The 25543-nt window shown below is 41.9% G+C and overlaps 1 protein-coding gene across 8 annotated transcripts in view; it reads left to right on the forward strand.

Moving 5' to 3' along the window:
* Window positions 1-21523, forward strand: part of POLK (DNA polymerase kappa) — a 146633-nt gene extending 125110 nt beyond the window's left edge. For 7 of the 8 annotated variants that reach the window (XM_056540227.1, XM_056540241.1, XM_056540236.1 and 4 more), the window contains 6 exons: window positions 1805-1837; window positions 3074-3170; window positions 6450-6621; window positions 7513-8436; window positions 17064-17115; window positions 18748-21523. In XM_056540227.1, the coding sequence (XP_056396202.1) occupies window positions 1805-1837; window positions 3074-3170; window positions 6450-6621; window positions 7513-8436; window positions 17064-17115; window positions 18748-18832 (1363 nt within the window). In that variant the 3' untranslated portion in view covers window positions 18833-21523. The remainder of the gene's footprint in view (window positions 1-1804; window positions 1838-3073; window positions 3171-6449; window positions 6622-7512; window positions 8437-17063; window positions 17116-18747) is intronic. The other variant, XM_056540285.1, reaches the window with a different exon arrangement.
* Window positions 21524-25543: the final 4020 nt, after the last annotated feature.

The raw sequence follows: 25543 nt of genomic DNA on the forward strand, positions 1-25543 counted from the left end.
CAATCAGACAGACGGGAGCGAGCGCTGTGCACGCTGCATGGCGCACTTCAGCTACATTGAACACTGCCTGCAGTGAGCAAGCTTTGAAAGAGGATTATGAAGGAAATACTGGGCAAAAATGAAAAAGAAAAACTGCAGGGGGCAGGTAATAAAAGAGCAACAGACCAGCAGCATAATATAAAGCAATGGACCTGGTGGCAGGTATTAATAATAAAGGCCATATCAAGATATGACCTTTATTATTGGCACTGTATCAATGTCATGCGATGTACACATACTTGGCATCACTATTCCTGGAACAACTAGAGGATTCATTTAATTTAAACTGCCTTTAAACATAGCATGAAGGGGAAAAAACTTTTTGACCATTTTTTTTAAACATCTGCTTAAATATTTAATAATTAAAAAGCTCAATATGTCTTGCAAGAAAATACAATAATAAAAATGCAGCTTTCTAAAAGCTGAGATTTTTCTCTGGTAATAAAGGCCCAGAACACCCTGTTCATGAAAGTATGAAGTGAAACTCTATTTTAAAGCTATAATTTTGAATTTGAAGTCAAAGTCCCATTCATCAGCAGGAGATATGCATGGGTAAAAATTAATCATGGCTGCCCTACAAACCCACCAACAGCCTATTATCTTCCAACAAATTGTGTGCACAAGTCTTAAAAATATTGCAGGCACCTGGGCAAATATCTGCTAAATACTTTTTCAAAAATGTGTTCCTAGACATTGGGAGTTATTGTGGAGGACCTACTTATTATACCTACAAAAATGTGGGAGTAGATCTGCCAGCTAATGGTAGCCTGTTCTGACTTGGGATGTGATCCTGTTCAAGTCTCCAGTCTAGTGTTTTGAGGGGATCAGGCCATTAGACACCAAGGAAAAACGGTTTAACCCCTTCCTATCTGATGACATATATGTCATGAGTGAGTGCACAGATTCGCTACATGACTGATTTACGCGTCAGCTTGATGTTGTGGGTACTGCTCAGTGTACCCACGAAACTGAGACAGGACCTCAGCTGCCAAACACAGAGGCCTGACAAATGCCCCCAGGTCTGCCATGGGCTCCTGCCTAATAGACTGCCTGGCCGTAAGGTATTTCCATGCTGAGTAATACAGTTTATTACAAAACATTAAAATTGCAATGAGTAAATTGCGAGACACAAAAAAAAAAAGTACTCGCTTTTCACCTCTAGGGGTGCTGTATCGTTCTGCTGAGGTGAAAGTATTCTCTATTTGGCGTGGAAACTTATTACTCAGTTCTTGCTCTGTCCCACTCCCTCCACTATTCAAGAGTTCACCTTGAAAGGGGGATTAACAAAAAGCGTAGAGCATTGCATAAATTCACCTCTGTAGGAAGTCGAATATGAGGCTCACAGTCATAGGGTATGCTGTTTACCCCTTACCTAAATCATCTTGGACTGCAGTGGGGGGTACCGCAGCTCCAGACATTTATTTTTTTCATTGCAGGACTTCTTTCAGGGTCTTCTCCCTGTGGACTGGGTGGCATAGAGTAGGACTGATGTGTTCTTGTATTTGGAAATGTTTACCTTTATACTTTTCTTCTTATTTGTGACGGAAAGTACCTAAGTTGTCTGCTGATGTTGTCTTTTTCCTGCTTGGCAGTAGGTTATACCATTTTTTGGGGGGGAGAGGGGTAATTGTTTTTTCTCTGTATGTTTGGTTAAAAGTTAGAGAATGTTTTTAAAAAAAAGTGTGATTTAAAAAAAAATTAAAATGAAAGAAACCGCTGAATATTTATTCGATGAGTTGTTAAAGGGTGTTTTCTTTTTTGTCAGAGATGGAGAAAGAAAGAGTATGAGCACAGAAAGGTATGTTTTCTGTATAAGTAATATTATAATTTGTGATAGCATGCCATACTAGTGTTTAGTATCACAGAAAGTCATTTATCCTTCAGAAAAATAGGGAGGGGGGGGGGGGGGCTTTGATTCCACAAGGATTCTTGGCAGTATTTCTATATATAAATTCTGCTTGGATCTGCTTCAAATTACTTGTGTGCCATGGTTTTTGCATGGAGAAGTAGGGGAAATTTAGCGAAAAAATTTGTGTACATTAACTAGTCTCTGTAGCAGGCCATGTTTTCTGTGGATTAAAGAATTTTTTTTGCTAGACTAAGAATATGTAGTCTGTCTTCCCAAACCAATGTGTGAGAAGGCATGCTGTGAGAGAGGAGCACATCTGACCAGCCAGAGTACATAGCATAGCCCCTCCATCACATCAGAGTCAGAGCCCACTTACACCAGCAATAATGGAGTGGGAAATTAGCATTTACAGAAATCCTGTAACACAGTATTATTTATAAGCAGTACAAAAAGAGACCTGACTTTCTACTGTTTCTAATTGTTTATATTTTATTATAGGCTGCATTCATTGATCTATATATGTATCAATATATATTAAAGGAGTATTGTGGCAGGATTTTTAAGCTTCTATTGTCCCGGGGCTGAAAAAAGTAACAAAACAGACATTAAATCACCTTCCTCTGTTCCCCCATTGTGCCGATATCGGTCTTCGGTCCTCCAGTCCAGGTCTCCTACCTACTTCCGTGTGACCGGATCGTCACACTGCGTCCAGTGTATCCCCGGCCGCAGCAATGTCCCGCCTTAGCCGGTGGGAGGCTGAGCGCATTGTCATGTAAGGACCCCAGGTAACAGGGAGAAGGCGGGGCCGAGGCTCCTTACATGACACTGTGCTCAGCGTATTACTGGCCAAGGCAACATTGCTGCGGTTGGCGATACACTGACAATCCGGTAAGCGGAACACTGAAGACCAATAGCGGCGCAATGGGAAGAACAGTGGAAGGTGAGATTATGTTGGCTTTTGTTACTTTTTGCCATCCAGGCACAGTAGAAGCTTAAAAAGTTTGCCTGTCACGCCCCATCCCATAGACATGAATGGAGGGGGCGTGGCATGACGTTATGTCCCCAGTCCCGGAAACCCAGCAGCGGGCCCCCCACGATCAGACATCTTATCCCTATCCGTTGAATAGGGGATAAAATGTTTTTGCCCGGAATACCCCTTTAACTGTTTTACAATGACAATTTCAGGACTTTCAGTGAAATGAGCTCCGCAGAGGAACAATATGAGCTGTGTCGGGAGCTATGTAAGGATCTTGCAGAAGACCTTAGTAAGGAAGGATTAAAGGTTTGTGAAACATTTGAAACTCTTTCCTGAAACATAAATGGTTGCAAAATTATTACAATATTATATTACTATGTAATTACTATGTATATTACTTTTATTATATTATTACTATGAAATCCCTTCCTACAGTGAATCATTGTCTCATAAATTGTCAACATTTTATATGAAGGATAAGATACAGGTGCTATCAGCCTTGCTGAATGTTTTCTTAGGTCACCTTATAATTCACCTCCCTTCTTTGTTAGTCAGAAATGTAATATGGCAAGAACATGGTAAGATCTTCATTTTCACTTTAGTTTATCCTCCTTTAAAATCTGTATGGATATGAAAGCCTCAGAGAGAGTGACTTTTCAAATGGAAATGTCTGTGAAAGGCCACCTATGGTAAATCCATGGGTGAGATGGAAGATTGTGTATTGCAACAGCTATTGCTTGGGTGGTCCCAACAGCTTTAGGGTAGAGGGCATCAAGATGTTATAGGAAAAAATAAAGAACGTGGCCACAGTTTGCAAAACATCTCATACTAGCCTGACATAACATAAATGCCCTGTTTAACCATCCTAAATATTCTCTATCATATTTATTTATGTAGAACATATGATTATATATAACATATAATAATAATAAACACCATCCAGCTGTAAAGCATGGTAATAGCACCATAATGCTGTGAGGATGAGTAATAAGACTTAAAGAGAGAGAGTAAAATTACGCATTTCAGGAGATTAAACATCTCGTATAGCAGAATAGGACAGAGTAGTAGGGGACTTTAATTATTGCAGCTTATTATTTCTTATTTTTCCTTCTAGCTTATTTTAGTTACAGGAGCAGATAGACTGATATAGCTAATATAACTTACCCATCTTATCTAAACAGGAAATTACAAGCGGTTTGTATGTCTGTATGGAGGGATCTTTCTAATAAAGTTCTGTGATTACTGCAGCCTCAGCACATCAGACAATCTCTGCTGTGTTTTTAGGGTGACTACAGGAGCATATTAACAGAGGAGGAGCGGCAAGAGCAATATGGGTTCTTAGGTGTATTAAAACTGTGGCCAAGCTGCACCGCACTGTATCTGCATCATGGCAGATAATGATAACAACGTTGTGTTAGTAAATTAGGAGGAAAGAGAAGTCTGCAGAGAGAGAGGTACACAACGGTACTGCACATGTGGATTTAAAAGCAGAACAACACTTTAAAGGGGTATTCCCGGAAAAAACTTTTATATATATAAATCAATCAACTGGCTCCAGAAAGTTAAACAGATTTGTAAATTACTTCTATTAAAAAATATTAATCCTTTCAATAATTATCAGCTGCTGAAGTTGAGTTGTTGTTTTCTGTCTGGCAACAGTGCTGTCTGCTGACATCTCTGCTTGTCTCAGGAACTGCATAGAGTAGAAGAGGTTTGCTATGGGGATTTGCTTCTAAACTGGGCGGTTCCTGAGACACATGTCATCAGAGAGCACTTAGACAGAAAAGAACAACTCAACTTCATCAGCTCATAAGTACTGAAAGGATTACGATTTTTTAATAGAAGTAATTTACAAATCTGTTTAACTTTCTGGAGCCAGTTGATATATATATAAAAAAAAGTTTTTCCCTGGATAACCCCTTTAATGCAGTAAAATACAAAGAAAGGGCTGTAATACACATCAGATGTCTGCCCAGTATGAGTTCCGATTTCCTAGATTGGCGCTCATGTAAACAGATAATTATAGTGGTCATTAGATTGTTCGATCAGATGAATGAGCATCGGCTGATCGCTGGTCCTATTACACACGACGATGTTGGCCTGTTGGTCAGATTGTAATAGGGCCCAAAGGAATACAGGATACAGAGAGATGTAAAACAACTGCGACATGGAGGGGAAATGTACTCTTACAAGAGTAACATTCACATAAAGAGTTACTGTCAATTGAAAAAGCGTTTGACTTGTCATGAAGACATGTTAAACGTTTAGATCACATTAGTCCTAAGACCCCTGTGATCGCAAGTTATAAGTGCGCAGACCCGCGTGCTTCTTTTCCTGGCTGACAATCAAATCACACTCATTCACTACAGTAGTCTATGCAGTAAATGATGCAGAAGCAGTCAGCAGGGGACAGTGAAAAGTGCTGCTGCCTACTTCACAGGCTTATAACTTGCCATTGCAGCAGGTTTTAGGACTTATACCAAGTGCGATCTAAACTTTTGACATGTCTGGAATGCATGTCAAAAAGTAACGCATTAAAGGGGTTACCAAGGAAAAACTTTTTTTTTTTATATCAACTGGCTCCAGAAAGTTAAACAGATTTGTAAATTACTTCTATTATAAAATCTTAATCATTTCAATAATTATCAGCTGCTGAAGTTGAGTTGTTGTTTTCTGTCTAGCAACAGTGCTCTCTGCTGACATCTCTGCTTGTCTCGGGAACTGCACAGAGTAGAAGAGGTTTGCTATGGGGATTTGCTTCTAAACTGGGCGGTTCCCAAGACAGGTGTCATCAGAGAGCACTTAGACAGAAAAGAACAACTAAACTTCATCAGCTCATAAGTACTGAAAGGATTAAGATTTTTAATAGAAGTCATTTACAAATCTGTTTAACTTTCTGGAGCCAGTTGATATATAAAAAAAGTTTTTTTTTTTTCCTGCATAACCCCTTTAAAGAGGTTTTCCAGGGATAGAAACACAGAGCTAACTCCTTTAAAAAAAAAAATAGCACCACCTCTGTCCTCAGGTTGTTTGTTATATTACAGCTCAATTTCATTGAGGTCAATGGAGCGAAGTTGTAATACCACACACAACCTGAGGACAGGGGTGGTGTTGTTTTTGGAAGCTTTGTGTTACTCTCCGAGAATGACCCCTTTAACTAAACAAGAACTCGGGTTTTGAGCTGCACCCTGCCTGTTCCTCCATCTGTTTGAGCTGATGACTATCTTTGTTTCCACGCTTGAGGAATGTTTCCTCGGATCTCCTCCAGGATTTTGTTTAGACCTTACTTTTCTTTGCAGTTCCTTCTTTAGTTGTTTTACTTTAGATGTCCTTGTCTGGTTATTTCCTGCTTTGCACTTTAAGACTGGAAAGCTTGTGTTTTTTTAAAGCATTTATTAAGATAAATAATAATATTGTGTCATGTGCTTGGAGCAGTAAGAGTTCAGTCAATGGGTGGAACACCTAGCTTCTATTGTGGTTGTAACTTTGTAAACTGTATGTGAACTTTCATTCTGCAGCCAAAAGCAACACCATGGAGCCTTTATAGAACTTAATATAATGGGACTTCGACTTCCTTTATTATAGGGTAGAACTGTTACGTTGAAACTGAAAAATGTCAAGTTTGAAGTCAAGACCAGAGCATCAACCATGTCCTATGCAGTGTCTACAGAGGAGGAAATCTTTTCTGTTGCCAAGGAAATTCTCAAGGCTGAAATTGATTTGGCTTCACCAGAACCTCTGCGGCTCAGACTAATGGGTAAGTCTATAATTTTATTTGTATATAAGAGCATTATACTGCACATTTGTAAAATAGGACATTGCCCACCCACCCTGCCTACTTTCCTCCCACAGCACTCCTGCAAGTTCTCCACCCAGAGCTATGGCAGAACATCTCATTTCACAGCAGACTATCTTACAATCAGTGAGGTTGCAGCATCTGTTGCATTTATTGCCTGTCTGCTCCTCTGCCTTTGGCATCATTCATCACAAGGGCAGCTTGCTGTAGACACACCTTACCACCCTAATGTTGTGTTTACACGCTGTGTAAAACCAGCTTTTACTGTGATCTTTTTCAAAAATTGCGCCAAAAAGGCTCTATTTTACCATGATAATGCAAAAAATAGCACAATATTTTCATAAATTTAAAAAAAAAGATAAGGCAAAAACTTTTATAAAAACTGCAACATATGAACACAGCCTAGTTGTCCCATTAAAAATATATGTGTCTATGACAGAGAAATGTAGCTGTAGGGGGCTGGTCAGAAGTAGTGACATCACTTAGGGGGCAGGGCTAGAGCTCAGAGGTAAGGTCAAACCAAGCATCTGGTGACAGCAGAGGATAGTGCATTGTCTTGGGAGAGAGTCGGGGAGCTGGAGACAACAACATATCGAAAATGAAAGAACTACACAACTTCTTGTACACCCATATTAATGTGCCTGAAAGCTTTTAGGCTTAAATATTATACCAACAACTAAGCTGTAAATACATGTTACTGCTAGTATGATATGGTTAAAGTCATGATGTATAATGCATCCTTGTAAGTTAAACATGCCTATTGGTTGACTGTCTGGGCTTGCTTTCTTATATATTGCTGAACCCCATTTTTACCTTTCTCTAACTTCTGTCAATGTATTTGATTGTTTAAAGGTGTAAGAATCTCTGGATTTCTATCTGAAGATGACAGAAAACATCAAACAAGTATTACTAGTTTCCTGGGCTTATGCAAAGCTACCAAGACAAAATGTTCAGAAATGGCAGACAAATCTGGACAAGCAACTCAGACTCCGGTCCCACAAAGACAAAGTTTCTTTAATCAGAAACGTGCAGCAAGACAGCTAGAGCAGGAACAAGGGTCAACAAGCAACGCAGACACGAGCAAGGATCAGATTGAGGTGACACATGTTCCGTGTGAACAACATAAGGACATAGCTGAAGTTGACCAGTTTTGCCATCAGCCTGACTTCACATGTCCTATTTGTATGATAAGACAAAGTGATTGGAATCTGGAGGCGTTCAATAAACATATAGATCAATGTTTGAATAAACCACCTCCATCTGATTACATAGAAACGATAAGCAAATGTGAAAATGTACTTGGAGAAAATAATGATAAAGCCAAGAAAAGTAAAGAAGGTTTCTCTGGGGGCCGCCAGAAAGATGTCCATATAAAGAATCTGAAAAATAAAATTGTGACTGTGGCTTCACCTAACGATTTGGATGACTTTGTCATTGATAAAAACACAATGCGCACAATTCAAGACCAAGAAGTACAGATGGACCCCTGCAAAGGTGAAATTATATGTAAGGACCCTATGGAAAATCATCAAATAGTAGGTGATAAAGTCATCAAAATCATAAATGAGTGTAAAACTGCCTCACCACCATGTTCATCAACATGTCGTGAAGCTGTATTCATCTGTCCGGTGTGTAATGTACAGCAAGATACCTCAGACCTAGTAGTGTTTAATAGACATGTCGATGTGTGCCTCAATAAAGGAATACTAGAAGAGCTCGAAGAACCCACTGCCAACCTGGATCTAAGACATCCAATCAAAATAGATCATCAGAATGGTAAGAGCATTATGGGTTATAGACATTGTACAAAACAAACTTTAAGCGTTACTGTCCTTTAAAAAAAACAAAAAACTGAGACCTCTTAAATTCTGAGACCCCCTTACGATCCCTGAATATATCTGGATGAAGCGCCTGGCTCAGCACTCAGTCCATCTCAGTGCCGGTGACTGCTTCCTACACTTATAATGGAGAGGGTCACTTGTAGTGTGACAGACTACCCAGCTATATCTAGAGATCGCAGGTAGACTCAGCACCAAGATGCCAACCGATCAAAACTTTTTACATATGTATATTAAAAGTTTTTTAACCCCTTAAGGACCCAGCCAATTTTCACTGTAGGACACGCCCATTTTTTGCACATCTGACCACTGTCACTTTAAACATTAATAACTCTGGGATGCTTTTACCTTTCATTCTGATTCCGAGATTGTTTTTTCGTGACATATTCTACTTTATGTTTGTGGTAACATTTTGTTGATACATGCATCATTTCTTGGTGAAAAATTCCAAAATTTGATGAAAAAATAGAAAATTTTGCATTTTTTTTTAACTTTGAAGCTCTCTGCTCATAAGGAAAATGAATATCCCAAATAAATTATATATTGATTCACATATTCAATATGTCTACTTTATGTTTGCATCATAAAGTTGACATGTTTTTACTTTTGGAAGACATCAGAGGGCTTCAAAGTATAGCAGCAATTTTCCACAAAATTTTCAAAAAAATTTCAGGGACCAGTTCTGTTTTGAAGTGGATTTGAAGGGCCTTCTTATTAGAAATACCCCACAAATGACCCCGTTATAAAAACTGCACCCCTCAAAGTATTCAAAATGACATTCAAAAGGTTTGTTAACCATTTAGATGTTTCACAGGAATAGCAGCAAATTGAAGGAGAAAATTCAAAATCTTAATTTTTTACACTGGCATGTTCTTTTAGACCCGGTTATTGAATTTTTACAAGGGGTAAAAGGAGAGAAATCTTCCTAAAATGTGTAACTAAATTTCTCTCGAGTAAGAAAATACCTCATATGTGTATGTCAAGTGTTCGGCAGGCGCAGTAGAGGGCTCAGAAGGGAAGGAGCGACAGTGGGATTTTGGAGAGTGAGTTTTCTGAAATGGTTTTTGGGGGGCATTTCACATTTCGGAAGCCCCTATGGTTCCAGGACAGCAAAAAAAAAAACACATGGCATACTATTTTGGAAACTACACCCCTCAAAGCACGTAACAAGAGGTCCAGTGAGCCTTAACACCCCACAGGTGTTTGACGACTTTTCGTTAAAGTTGGACGTGAAAATTATATATATTTTTTTTCACTAAAATGCTAGTTTACCCTCAAATTTAAATTTTTTACAAGGGATAATAGGACAAAATGCCCCCCAAAATTTGTAACCCCATCTCTTCTTAGTATGGAAATACCCCATGTTAGGACGTAAAATGCTTTGCGGGCGAACTACAATGCTCAGAAGAGAAGGAGTCACATTTGGCTTTTGAAAAGCAAAATTTGCTGAAATGGTTTTTGGGGGGCATGTCCCATTTAGGAAGCCACTATGGTTCCAGGACAGCAAAAAAAAAAACACATGGCATACTATTTTGGAAACTACACCCCTCAAGGCACGTAACAAGGGGTCCAGTGAGCCTTAACACCCCACAGGTGTTTGACGACTTTTCGTGAAATTTGGATGTGTAAATGATTATTTTATTTTTTTATTCACTAAAATGCTAGTTTTCCCTCAAACCCCATCTCTTCTGAGTATGGAAATACTGTGTGGATGTCAAGTGCTCTGCTGGCGCACTACAATGCTCAGAAGAGAAGGAGCGCCATTGAGCTTTTGGGAAAAAAATTGTTTGGAATGGAAGTCAGGGGCCATGTGCGTTTACAAAGCCCCCCGTGCTGCCAGAACAGTGGAACCCCCCCCCCACATGTGACCCTATTTTGGAAACTACACCCCTCACAGAATTTAATAAGGGGTGCAGTGAGTATTTACACCCCACTGGCGTTTGACAAATCTTTGGAAAAGTGGGCTGTGCAAATGAAAAATTACATTTTTCATTTTCACGGACCTCTGTTCCAAAAATCTGCCAGACACCTGTGGGACGTAAATGCTCACTGCACCCCTTATTACATTCCGTGAGGGGTGTAGTTTCCAAAATGGGTAGGTTTCCAAAATGTGGGTATTTTTTTGCGTTTATGTCAGAACCGATGTAAAATCGACTATCCCTGTGCAAATCACCAATTTAGGCCTCAAATGTACATGGTGCGCTCTCACTCCTGAGCCTTGTTGTGCGCCCGAAGAGCATTTTACGACCACATATGGGGTATTTCTGTACTCAGGAGAAATTGCGTTATAAATTTTGGGGGTCTTTTTTTTCCTTTTAACGCTTGTGAAAATAAAAAGTATGGGGCAACACCAGCATGTTAGTGTAACATTTTTTATTTTTTTACACTAACAAGCTGGTGTAGCCCCAAACTTTTCCTTTTCATAAGGGGTAAAAGGAGAAAAAGCCCCCCAAAATTTGTAGTGCAATTTCTCCCGAGTATGGAGATACCCCATATGTGGCCCTAAACTGTTTCCTTGAAATACGACAGGGCTCCGAAGTGAGAGAGCGCCATGCGCATTTGAGGACTAAATTAGGGATCACATAGGGGTGGACATAGGGGTATTCTACGCCAGTGATTCCCAAACAGGGTGCCTCCAGCTGTTGCTAAATTCCCAGCATGCCTGGGCAGTCAGTGGCTGTCCGGAAATGCTGGGAGTTGTTGTTTTGCAACAGCTGGAGGCTCCGTTTTGGAAACACTGCCATACAATACAATTTTCATTTTTATTGGGGGGGACAGTATAAGGGGGTGTATATGTAGTGTTTTATTCTTTATTATGTGGTAGTGTAGTGTTTTTAGGGTACATTCGCACTGGCGTGTTACGGTGAGTTTCCCGCCAGGAGTTTGCGCTGCTGCGAAAAATTTGCCGCAGCCCAAACTTGAAGCAGGAAACTTACTGTAAACCTGCCCGTGTAAATGTACCCTGTACGTTCACATGGGGGGGCAAACCTCCAGCTGTTTCAAAACTACAACTCCCAGCATATACTGACAGACCGTGCATGCTGGGAGTTGTACTTTTGCAACAGCTGGAGACACACTGGATGGAAAACCTTCAGTTAGGTTCTGTTACCTCACTCAGTATTTTCCAACCAGTCTGCCTCCAGCTGTTGCAAAACTACAACTCCCAGCATGCACTGATCACCGAAGGGCCTGCTGGGAGATGTAGTTATGCAATAGCTAGAGGTACGCAAGTACAACTCCCAGCATGCCGAGACAGCTGTTTGCTGTCTTTGCATGCTGGAATTTGCAGTTTTGTAACATCTGGAGGGCTTCAGTTTTAGAGAACACTGCAAAGTGATCTCCAAACTGTGGTCCTCCAGCTGCTGCAAAACTACAAATTCCAGCATGCTAGGAGTTGTAGTTTTGCAAGATCTGGAGGGCTACAGTTAGAGACCACTGTATAATGGTCTCAAACTGTACCCTCCAGATGTTGCTAGGCAACTCACCGGCTTCCGTCGGATCCAGCCGTACGTCATCGCCGCCCGCCGATCTCCGTCGCCCGCCCGGATCGGTAAGTGGATCTTCGGCACCGGTCTCCTTTCATTCCTGTCGCGTCTAGACCACCAATAGCAGGGATAGGAGGGGTGGCACCCCTGCCACCTCACTCCTATGCCTTCAGGGGGGATCGTGGGTGTCTTAGACAACCGCGATCCCCCTTATATTCCGGGTCACTATAGACCCGTAATGACCCGGAATCGCGCAAATGGCAAGTGTGAATTTACTTGCGATCTGCCGCGATCGCCGACATGGGGGGGTCTGATGACCCCCCTGGGCGTTTGCACGGGATGCCTGCTGAGCGATTTCAGCAGGCATCTCGGTCCGATCCCCGCCCGGCACGCGGCAGGGGCCGGAATTCTCCATGCCAGTTGATATATAAAAAAAAGTTTTTGCCTGGAATACCCCTTTAAGTAGGGAGGCCAGATAAATGCAGAAAGAGGCATCTTTCTCCAATAAGATATACAGAGTTTTTTTGTTTTACTTGTACTGAAGTTTGTTGAAAATGTAGTGCCTGTTTAACCCCTTAAGGACCGAGGGTTTTTCCGTTTTTCCATTTTCGTTTTTTTCCTCCTTGCCTTTAAAAAATCATAACTCTTTCAATTTTGCACCTTATGATGGCTTATTTTTTGCGCCACCAATTCTACTTTGTAATGACGTCAGTCATTTTGCCCAAAAATCTACGGCGAAACGAAAAAAAAAATCATTGTGAGACAAAATTGGAAAAAAAACGTTGTTTTTTAACTTTTGGGGGCTTCCATTTCTACGTAGTACATTTTTCGGTAAAAATGACACCTTATCTTTATTCTGTAGATCCATACGATTAAAATGATACCCTACTTATATAGGTTTGATTTTGTCGTACTTCTGGAAAAAATCATAACTACATGCAGGAAAATTAATACGTTTAAAATTGTCATCTTCTGACCCCTATAACTTTTTTATTTTTCCACGTATGGGGCGGTATGAGGGCAAATTTTTTGCGCCGTCATCTGAAGTTTTTAGCGGTACCATTTATGCCTTGATAGGACTTATTGATCGCTTTTTAATAATTTTTTCATGATATAAAAAGTGAGCAAAAATGCACTATTTTGGACTTTGGATTTTTTTTGCGCGTACGCCATTTAACATGTGGTTTAATTAACGTTATATTTTTAGAATTCGGACATTTCCGCACGCGTCGATACCACATATGTTTATTTTTATTTACACAGTTTGTTTGTTTTTTTATGGGAAAAGGTGGGTGATTCAAACTTTTAATAGGGAAGGGGTTAAATGATCTTTATTCACTTTTTTCCCCTTATTTTTTGCAGTGTTATAGCTCCCATAGGGGCCTATAACACTGCACACACTGATCTATTACATTGATCACTGGTTTCTCATAGGAAACCAGTGATCGATGATTCTCCCGCTTGACTGCTCATGCCTGGATCTCAGGCACTGAGCAGTCATTCGGCGATTGGACAGCGAGGAGGCAGGTAGGGATCCTCCAGCTGTCCTGTAAGCTGTTCGGGATGCCGCGATTTCGCCGCGGCTATCCCGAACAGCCCGACTGAGCTAACCGGGATGCTTTCACTTTCACTTTAGACGCGGCGTTCAACGTCTAAAGGGTTAATAACGCGCGGCACCGCGATCAATGCCGCGCGCTATTAGCCACGGGTCCCGCGTTATAGATCGGGAGTGGACACATGACGTACCGGTACGTCATGTGTCCTTAAGGAGTTAAAGAGGTTGGCGACTCTTATGCTGTTTCAGCAAAACATATTAATGATAAAAGTATTTCACTTACTGGCTTACCTTTTCTTTACTTGTGCCCCGTTTATGTACCGTATATGAGCTAAGCCCCACTCTTTTGATTGCTGGCTATCTGGATGGCATTTCTGTCCATTAGATGTCTGCCTATGGAGGAGAATGCGATCATACAACGTTACTCAGCCTCCTCCCATTGCCCTTGTGGGATTGAGTGATCGCTATCCAGACAGCAGGGCCAGCGATCACAGGGTCATGAATATACATAACTGGGCACAAGTAAAGTGAAATAGTAAGTGACATACTTAAATCATTAATATGTTTTTCCCGCACTAGAGCATCCTTCCTTAAAATCTGGCATCCGTGGAGGAGGTTTGAGAATTTAGAATAACCTACAGCTCCTTCCTAGTCACACTGTCTCTCTTCTCAATGACGCCCCCACCACTGGACCACCCTGGCAGGGCCGCTTCCCTCATTGTTTCTCCTCCTCAGCCTATTCTCCGCATGCATGGAGGACACCACCTGTCTTTATCCTTTTTTTTTATTTTATGCTTGTTCTAACTCTCTGTTCTTCATACACTGTTAGGGTGCATTCACATCACGATTTTACCATCCTACTTCTTCTCCCTATTTTTAACTTTGAAATCGTACAAATCTGCACGCCAAGTCGTATCCATTGACTTCCATTCATTAATGATAGACAACAAATGCATCAGTTTGGATCCGCATCCGATTTTGCATGATTCAAGATCGGAGATAAAATCGTGGTTGACCAAGATTTTTCGTCCAGATTCAAAATCTGATCGAAATCGTGTCCGATTTTTATTTTTTATTAATGATGTCTATGTAAATCACATGGAATCGTGTGACTGTGCGACTAATCGCACACGATTTTTTTGTACGCATGTGCAGTAGACTTCAAAACACATACACTTCAAATATATAAAACTTTATTGCCATTGGCATACTTATTAATTTTAAAAACAGGATCAAATTTTTTATTGAAAATCGGATGGAATTTTTCATCTATACGATTTTTGGATACAATTTTAAATCGTCTAGCAAAGAAATTGTATACGATTTTTTGAAATCCGATTTGACGGTCCGATAATCGGATGGTTAAATTGTGATGTGAACCTAGCCTTAGTACAATATATGTACGATGTTCATTAATTTTGTTCCTCTTCTCTTGTCCCCCTACCCTACATTCATAAAGCTCCCCTATCTTACATCTGAAATATTTAATTGCTATCAATGTTTGCCTGAGTTTTTATTAACATTATTTAATATTCGCACTTGCGTTATCCATTAGCTTCCATATAATCTCTCTACGTCTATTATTGATGGTTTTAGCCTTGCCCAGCCATTAGGAGTCACAGCAATAATGAGCTGTCGGAGCAGATCCTGGATGTCTTGGGAACTGCCAATAACCTTTGGCTGCACCTTCCTGTTCTAGGTGAATGAGCCATTAAGAGCACAGTCTGTAAACATGGCACGATGCCCAGCATACATAGACAAAAGTCGTTTGGAAAAGTGAGAAATCCTGCCAGGACTTTTCTCTTTAAATTAAACTTTTACATTCCGCTAGAGGTTTTCTGCACATTAGCAAATTTTACAGCAGTCACGAACAGGACAGAGTTATTGTTGGTACATTATGTATATTTTTCTAATATTGGTTTTAAATGGACTGTGTATATGCACAGCACAGCCACATATAATTTACATTATTTGTATTATGTCATTGATCCTTGTGCCCACCTGCATTATATATTGATAAAATCATAGCAGTCTGCTGCATCAAAAGCTTCCAAGATACTGGCCCTCATTTACTATTGCAAACCCGACATGTTTTCTTGGGTTGGGCGCCAGATTCTGTCGCATTGTGCCAGAAATTCTGTCTGCGCCAGATTTTGCGCCAGAATTGAAAAAACCCGACTAACTCTCCATTTTGCTAAGATAACCCGAAAAAGGGGCGTGGTCTCCAAAAAGGGGCATGTTCCATAAAATGTTTTGGATTTGAGCTGAGGAAAACCAGACAGATCAGAACATGTGTAAAAAAAAGCAAAGTGTAGGGAAAGTGGAAAATGTAGGGAAACCTTAGTAAATACCGTGGAAAATAAATTGTAGGGAATTAAAACCCACAAAGAAACCTACACTCCACTCTTAGCAAATAAGGGCCATTGTGCTGTATTAGGCTGGGTTCACACTACGTTTTCTCCCATACGGGAGCGCATACGGCAGGGGGGAGCTAAAACCTCGCGCTCCCGTATGCCTTCGTATGCGCTCCCGTATGTCATTCATTTCAATGAGCCGGCCGGAGTGAAACGTTCGGTCCGGACGGCTCATTTTTGCGCCGTATGCGCTTTTACAACCGGACCTCAAACCGTGGTTGACCACAGTTTTAGGTCCGGTTGTAAAAGCGCATACGGCGCAAAAATGAGCCGACCGGACCGAACGTTTCACTCCGGCCGGCTCATTGAAATTAATGACATACGGGAGCGCATACGAAGGCATACGGGAGCGCGAGGTTTTAGCTCCCCCCTGCCGTATGCGCTCCCGTATGGGAGAAAACGTAGTGTGAACCCAGCCTTACAAAGATGCCTGACTTCAAGAGAGAAAAAAAATATTTAACTTTTTTCTTCAAAGACTTATTGGCCCTCATTTACTATTGCAAACCTGACATGTTTTGTCGTGTTGTGCGCCAAATTCTGTCTGTGCCAGGTTTTGCACTAGAATTTGAACCAGAATTGAAAAAACCCCGACTAACTCTCCATTTTGCTAATAAAACCCAAAAGGGGCTTGGTCTCAGAAAAGGGGCGTGTTCCCGATATTTTCACAAAATAACAACATATTTACTAAGGTTTCCTCAGAAAATGTGGTGGATTTGAGCTGAGGAAAAACCAGACAGATCAGAACATGTGTAAAAAAAAAAAAAAAAAAAGCAAAATGTAGGGAAAGTGGAAAATGTAGGGAAACCTTCGTAAATACCGTGGAAAATAAATTGTAGGGAATTAAAACCCACAAAGAAACCTACACAACACTCTTAGTGAATCTTGAATATTCATATTCTGCACAATATACAGGAATACTGGTAATAAAAAGGTTCTCTAGTGTTTGATTGGTGGCATCAAACCTTCTGCACACTGAAGTAGGTGCCATTTGCGCAATGACAGTGTATCGTGTATAGGGGTGGCTGTACATGGTACCGGAGCTTATCCCATTTAGGTGGTCGTTGTGCAGTTTTTGTTTTCACTTTTTCTTATTCTCTTTTCTTACCAACAGGGCTCACAGTCAGAGGGAATGGTGGTAATAAATCCACTGCACGAACTAAACGGTAGGTTTATCCATTTTTGGGTCTGAACATTGTTATCACAAGCCTGTTCCCTGCCTCTAGGGACAGTCCTCATTGGTGGTGTTAATTCCCAGAGAAAAAAAAAGATGTAAGACTGTATAAAAAGGGTATGTTTGGCATAGGGACACTAACCCCTGCTAGGCCATGAGGCAGTTGTGTGTGTGTTGAATGTATGTGACAGATGCTCTTTAAGCTGGTAAGTAGCAATGCATGCAGAACTGTATACATCCCTGCTCCCTACTACACAATTTAGTGTGGATTGGCCACTGTGGAAAATCCAAAACATTTCGCCCATGTGTGGCTGTGTCTTTAGGTTTTTTTGTTCTCCACTACAGGAGTCAGAATAATAAGCAGTTGCACCAATTACTCCCTTCACCTAATCAGTTCCATGGTTGACACTGAGATTCAGATGGCATCTAAATGGCAGAGATTTCTTGTTTATTCAGTTATGGTGACTTGTAAGAAAATGTGTAAAAAATGTGGAGCGTCTTCAGTCAGACTTTAAGCCACATTTTTTGCAAAACATGCAAAATTGCATAAAGGGGTACTCCGCTGCTCAGCGTTCAGAACAAACTGTTCCCAACGCTGGAGCAGGGAGCTCATGACGTCATAGATCCGCCCTCTCGTGATGTCATGTCCTGCCCCCTCAATGCAAGTCTATGGGAGGGCCGTCACGCCCCCTCCCATAGACTTGCATTGAGGGGGCTGGGCGTGACATCATGAGGGGGTGGGGCTATGACGTCATGAGCTCCCTGCTCAAGCGTTGGGAACAGTTTGTTCGGAGCTGGGAGCTCGTGACGTCTCGTGAGCAGCGGAGCTGGGAGCTCGTGACGTCTCGTGATGTCATGTCCTGCCCCCTCAATGCAAGTCTATGGGAGGGGGCGTGACGGCCGTCACGCCTCCTCCCCCTCACGCCCCCTCCCAGAGACTTGCATTGAGGGGGCTGGGCGTGACATCATGAGGGGGGTGGGGCTATGACGTCACGAGCTCCCAGCTCCAGCGTTCGGAACAGTTTGTTCCGAACGCTGGGCAGCGGAGTACCCCTTTAAAGGCATCCTTAAATTTTAAGTGCTGGGTGGCATTTTTACAATGTGACTTGTCTGCAGAAAAACATGGTTGTAAATAAGCATATGGTTAGTTAGGGCTAGTCATCAGGATTTTGGGCATACTTTTTTTTTTTCCCCCAATGCTGAAATATAAGCCTATTTATAATTCTGCAAATAATGCTCAAATGTCCAGAGGGTGTTCCCCTGCATGGCAATAGCCCAGGTAAGTCCAGCCAATGCCCTCTTTATTACTGCCCACTTGTGTTCACCTACTTCATTTGACTGACATCCACTAGATAAAGAGGACAGGGCTGGGGAACACCGTGCTGGTAAGCACTCCTTTAGATTTTAGCCTAATTTACATACTAACAAAAAGGCTTGTATTTCAGGATTTCAGTGGGTTTCATTGACTATTGGAGGAAGAAATTATACAAAAATAAGTTGTCCTACTTAGACAACCTCTTCAATCTAATTCTATAGACAGTGGCTATGGCAGATGTTGTGATACTTCACTCCATGTTCAGCTATGAATGCAGTTATGTGCTTACTCATATTTCTTTTCTTACAGACCGGGAATGGCACAGCAGAACCCCGCTTCTAAGAAAGCCAAGACAAACCGCTCCAATCTTACCATTGATACCTTCTTTAAATAATATTTAAGGATTCCTATTACATCATTTTATTTATTCACAGACCTTCCATCTTGTATCTCTGCAGAAAAGGACAGGTATTCTGTTCTTGCATCAGTAAGACGCTCCGGCATATAAGACGCACCTAATTTTATAGGATAAAAATCTAGAAAATAAAGATTCTGAACCAAATACAATGTAAAGTATAGGACAGTGATCTTCAACCAGCAGACCTTCAGATGTTGCAAAACTACAACTCCCAGCATGCCCGGACAGCTGTCCGGGCATGCTGTGAGTTGTTGCAAAACTACATCTGGAGGTCCGCTGGTTGAAGACCACTGGTATAGGATATAGTACTCACGTGTCCCCGCTGCTCTGGACCCGTCACCGCTGTCCTGGATGTCGTCTTCCATCGATGTCGCCGCGTCCCCAGGGTGTCCCCGTCGCTCCGGAACGTCTTTGCTGCCCGGTATCCCTGCTCTCAGTCGCCGCCATGACATCGCTACGCACGCCGCTCCTATTGGATGTGCGATGGCGTGATGACGACGAAAGAGAGCGCGGCCATGGAGGGGATCCCGGCACGGAGCAGACACCGAAGAGGCAGGAAAGGTCCCTCCCGGTGTCCTGTAAGCTGTTCGGGACGCCGAGATTTCACCGTGGCGGTCCCAAACAACCCGACTGAACAGCCGGGTTAGTGTTATTTTCACTTCAGCTTTGATCGCTGCATCTGAAGGGTTAATACAGGGCATCACCGCGATCGGTGATGTCCTGTATTAGCAGCGGGTCCCGGCCGTTGATGGCCGCAGGGACTGCCGCGAAAGGTGTGTATTCGCCTTATAACACGCACTAACTTCCCCCCCCCCCCCCCCCAGTTTTGGGGAAGAAAAAGTGCGTCTTATACGGCGAAAAATACGGGACAGAGTTTACAAGATATACAAAATATACATAAACTTAGGGCTCAGATGCAGTGTAATACAGGAATGAAACGCACATGGTTTGCAACATCAGTTCAGACAAGCACCTTTACCAGACAGTGAAATGATGACGACTTTTTTTTATTAAAGTTGGATATGTACAATCTTTGGACATGGCCATCTTGTCCAATCTCCTGTTACCTATACCCACACCTTATATTATAATAATAATTCTAATAATTTACTTGGATTTATTCTATAGAAGTTATTTTAAGTGTGATAAGTTTTGTGGTTTAGATATTGTTATTTAATAATTATGAGAAAAAAAATATTTGTTTTTCTTGCAACTTTTCATCATGGCAATATTTCCTTGACCATTTTTTTTTTTTATATTGCTTGAGTTTTTGTGTTTCTTTTTGTGTGTTGTTTTTGGGATGTACAGTCTGCCTTAGTTCTGGGTTTAGTATATTGTCTTGATTAAACCACATCAATACTGCTTGTGCTGAGATTGGTACTAAGCAAAGACAGAAAAATAACAAGGGATTTAAAGGGGTTGTTCAGCGAAAAGTAACGTATCCCCTAGCCACAAGATAGTCGATAAGTGTCTGATCGCTGGGGGTCCGATCGATGGAACCCCTCTTTATGTCCTGAACGGGACCCGGGTCTCTAAGAGGTGTGCACACTCCAGCATCTCCGACACTCACACTGTGCCATCCCCAGCATGTGCTCCATGGGCCCGTTCAGGAGATTGTGGGGGGGGGAGGGGGGTCCCAGCGGTTGGACCCCCTATCCTGTGTATAGGTGTTAAGTAGATTTTAGCTTTCAGAACACTCACGTATTCCAGAAATATGTTAAAAAATACAATAATGCATATGAGAACATCACACTTTCGAATATTGTTTTCACAGCCCTCTACTGATTTACAGAAATAAAGGGATCTATTGAACGCTTAAAACCCCTTTGGTACTGCCAGAGATTTCTGTTACTGGAAATTTGACACCACATTAATAGCGCCAATGGAATGCCTTTTCATTCTTGAAATCATTGGTGAACCAGTGTCATCTCCCCGTGTTTATCCATGACATCAGAAGAATTTTGTGACTTCCCTTTTACAATATCTGTCTACATAGGCCTATGTACCCCTGAAATGGAGCTCTGAAGTTTTGTTCATTGGTCCGATAAATGCTTAGAATTTATTTTGCACCGGCCACATGAAAATGTGTCATTTACTTCAATTATTATATTTTTACAAACTAAGTTGTTTTATGTATTTTAAGTCCTATTTCTGCTGACAGCTGGGACTTAAAATGATGCTCTAAAGGCAAGGTACTCAACAAACCTACAGAAACAGCACCACACCTGTCCATCTATGGCAGTGGTCCCCAAACCGTGGCCCTCCAGCTATTGCAAAACTACAACTCCCAGCACGCTGGGAGTTGTAGTTTAGCAACAGCTGGAAGGCCAGAGTTTGGAGACCATTAATTCTAGGGTATCTGGTATTACAGTTCGGCTCCTGACTCATGGACTGGTGTGGCGCTGTTTTTTATTTATTTTTTTTGTTTTCTTGGAGGAAAGCAGTATTGAACTAATCCTGGACAGCCCCCCTCTCATCTGCATATTTTATAATACTGGGCTATATACTTGGGCTATTGTTGTTATGTTCCAGTGCACTTTATAATGTATACCTCTGATTACCAAATGCAGACCTCTGTAGGTTATTTATTTGCAATAATTATTTCATGTTCTATTTTAAATGCTTTGTATTTATTAAATTTATAAATTATCAAATAAAACAAATGGGAGTTTGTATGGTCTTTTCGATTTTTTTTTGGTTGGCTTAAGCCTTTGCATCCGGCTTTGTCTACAAATCAATGAATGAGGAAATATAGGTCCAGATTTATCAATCTAGAATAGAGAAACCACAGCACAAAGTCCAGTAGTGAAGATTATTACCAACCAATCACAGCTCATCGTTCATATTTTGACAAAGCTTTGGTTAAATGGAAACTGAGCTTTGATTGGTTGCTATAGACAAAAACAGACAGTTTTGGTTACAGGCAGATTGGTTACAGGCAGATTGTTTTTGTATACAGGCAAATCTGGGCTAAAATATTAGTATATTCAGTATTAGGGTGGGTTCACATCAGCGTTTTTCAATTCCATTACAGAAATTGAGAAACGGAAATGAAATAAAAGTAATTTATTTCTATGGACTCTCTATTGTACTCAGTTATCATTAGTTATGTTTCATTTACATTATTTATAACTGAGAAAAATACCAGGCAAACAGTATTTTTTTAAATTTTTTTTTTACATAAATAACAGGTATTCTACCGTAAGTTAAATAAACTGATGTACTACTGGATGTTAATGATCTGTTATTTTATATTCAAGTTTTACAAAATCTTTTACCATTTTACTTCTGTTAGGCTGGGTTCACATACTGTATATCTGGCATATATTGATGCAACTGATACCATAACTGAAGACAACGTGCATCAGTTGTATGGCATCCGGAGTCTAATGTTTCTGGATGCTGGACAGGGACGTGTCCAACCATCTGGCATCGAAATTCAGATGCTGGATGATTGTGAACTGTCCCATTCAAATGAATGGAATCAGTTATAGTATCAGTTTCCCTCCGTTGCACGCAGGAGGGAAACTATGCCGGACATGTGTGAACCCAGCCTTAACATCAATTTCATATCCGTTATGAGTGACCTCCATTATATGTCAATAACAAATATTTAATGACAAATTTGAACAACCCTAGGGTGCATTTACATCACGATTTTTGCATCTGTCGAATGTATTCTTAAAACGGATGGCATGAAATCGTACACTAAAACCAGATGTGTCAGACATATATGATATTGTGTTTTAAACATTTCTGTCCGTTTTATATCAAGAGAATCATATTCATTTTCATGTTTCTCAATCTTTGTAGACTATTGCAAAGCTACAGCGCATGTGTAAAAAAATACAAATAAATTGTGCATGAATTATAGGATCAAAACGTAATCGTACAATTCAATACGATTTACATAGACCGTGATGTTAAAGGAACTGTTATGATTTAAATCCGTTTTTATGTCAGGACAAAAAAAATTGTGGTCTATCACGATTTTCCATCTGACAAAAAAATTGGATACAATTTGTTAATATACGTCAAGGGATACATTTAGATATATGATTCTATGTGATTTTTTTGTAATGTATTGTATAACCCAGACAAATGTAAAAATCATGATGTGAATGCAGCCTACGGCATCCTGTTTGAATTCTGCTGTTAATAACTAGGTAGACAATTGATGGTGACAAGACACTAGGTTCAGAAAATGTACGAACCTGTGCACAAATTATTCCTGGTCACCAAAAAACGACCCTAGTGACTAGGTTTTGCCTCCTACCTTTCATACAGTAAGCAGACGTGGACTGCCATCTGGTGCTGAATGCATGAAGCTCAGTGCTGTCGCTGAACATCCAGCTTGATGTTTCTTGGATTGTGCAGTAATATTTCACTCCTGCCAGGTTAAGTGTGTGCTGTGCTTGTCCTATCATGATTAATATTAATGACAGAGCTCTGTGCACCACATGTATCAATGCAGGAAGCTACATACAGCAGGTGGCAATAGGCTGATGTATATGGCTTCCTACCATGGCATCCTACCAGCAGAGGCATGGTATTATAATGTTCATCCTACTGCTAAATAGGCACTGTCATTTGCAAAAACGTATTATATAATGTAGCTTATAACATTATATGTATATTTATACTATACATTGGTTAAAAAACGTGTATATTGTGATGTGAAAAAATGCTGTCTAGCTGCAGCTATTGCCTAACTGTGTCTGTGCAGACACAAAATACTGGAAGTGTGGGAGCACAAGAAGGGCTCTGTGCAGGCTCCTGGCCTGTCAGTCAACCTGCTACGTGAGCAGGGGGCATGTAACAGAGCCTCAGCGCACAGAGCCCTGCTTGTCATCAGTGCACAGAGCCCTGCTTTTCCTCAGTGTACAGAGCCCTGCTTGTCCTCAGTGTACAGAGCCCTACTTGTCCTCAGTATACAGAGCCCTGCTTGTCCTCAGTGTACAGAGCCCTACTTGTCCTCAGTATACAGAGCCCTGCTTGTCCTCAGTGTACAGAGCCCTGCTTTTCCTCAGTGTACAGAGCCCTGCTTGTCCTCAGTGTACAGAGCCCTGCTTGTCCTCAGTGTACAGAGCCCTACTTGTGCTCAGTATACAGAGCCCTGCTTGTCCTCAGTGTACAGAGCCTTGCTTGTCCTCAGTGCACAGTGCCCCTCTTGTCTTCAGTTCACAGAGCCCCGCTTGTCCTCAGTGCACAGAGCCATGCTTGTCCTCAGTATACCGAGCATTACTTGTCCTCAGTATACAGAGCCCTGCTTTTCCTCAGTGTACAGCGCCCTGCTTGTCCTCAGTGTACAGTACCCTGCTTGTCATCAGTGTACAGAGCCCTGCTTGTCCTCACTGCACAGTGCCCTGCTTGTCTTCAGTTCAGAGCCCTGCTTGTTCTCAGTGTACAGAGCACTACTTGTCCTCAGTATACAGAGCCCTGCTTGTCCTCAGTGTACAGCGCCCTGCTTGTCCTCAGTGTACAGAGCCCTGCTTGTCTTCAGTTCAGAGCCCTTGCTTGTTCTCAGTGTACAGAGCCCTACTTGTCCTCAGTATACAGAGCCCTGCTTGTCCTCAGTGTACAGAGCCTTGCTTGTCCTCAATGTACAGAGCCCTGCTTGTCCTCAGTGCACAGAGCCCTGCTTGTCCTCAGTGCACAGAGCCCCGCTTGTCTTCAGTTCTCAGAGCCCTGCTTGTCCTCAGTTCTCAGAGCCCTGCTTGTCCTCAGTGTACAGAGCCCTGCTTGTCCTCAGTGCACAGAGCCCCGCTTGTCTTCAGTTCACAGAGCCCTGCTTGTCCTCAGTGTACACAGCCCTGCTTGTCCTCAGTGTACAGAGCCCTGCTTGTCCTCAGTGTACAGAGCCCTGCTTGTCCTCAATGTACAGAGCCCTGCTTGCCTCACTGCACAGTGCCCCGCTTGTCTTCAGTTCACAGAGCCCCGCTTGTCCTCAGTGTACAGAGCCCTGCTTGTCCTCAGTGTACAGAGCCCTGCTTGTCCTCAGTATACTGAGCCTTACTAGTCGTCAGCATACTAAGCCTTACTTGTCCTCAGTATACAGAGCCCTGCTTTTCCTCAGTGTACAGAGCCCTGCTTGTCATCAGTGTACAGAGCCCTGCTTGTCCTCACTGCACAGTGCCCTGCTTGTCCTCACTGCACAGTGCCCCGCTTGTCTTCAGTTCACAGAGCCCTGCTTGTCCTCAGTGCACAGAGCCCTGCTTGTCCTCAGTGTACAGAGCCCTGCTTGTCCTCAGTATACTGAGCCTTACTTGTCGTCAGCATACTAAGCCTTACTTGTCCTCAGTATACAGAGCCCTGCTTTTTCTCAGTGTACAGAGCCCTGCTTATCATCAGTGTACAGAGCCCTGCTTGTCCTCACTGCACAGTGCCCTGCTTGTCCTCACTGCACAGTGCCCCACTTGTCTTCAGTTCACAGAGCCCTGCTTGTCCTCAGTGCACAGAGCCCTGCTTGTCCTCAGTGTACAGAGCCCTGCTTGTCATCAGTGTACAGAGCCCTGCTTGTCATCAGTGCACAGAGCCCTGCTTGTCTTCAGTTTACAGAGCCCAGCTTGTCCTCAGTTCACAGAGCTCTGCTTGTCCTCACTGCACAGAGCCCTTCTTGTCCTCAGTGTACAGAGCACTGCTTGTCCTCAGTGTACAGAGCCCTGCTTTTCCTCAGTGTACAGAGCC

This window comes from Hyla sarda, chromosome 1 (genome assembly GCF_029499605.1).
Source record: "Hyla sarda isolate aHylSar1 chromosome 1, aHylSar1.hap1, whole genome shotgun sequence".
NCBI classification, from domain to species: domain Eukaryota; kingdom Metazoa; phylum Chordata; class Amphibia; order Anura; family Hylidae; genus Hyla; species Hyla sarda.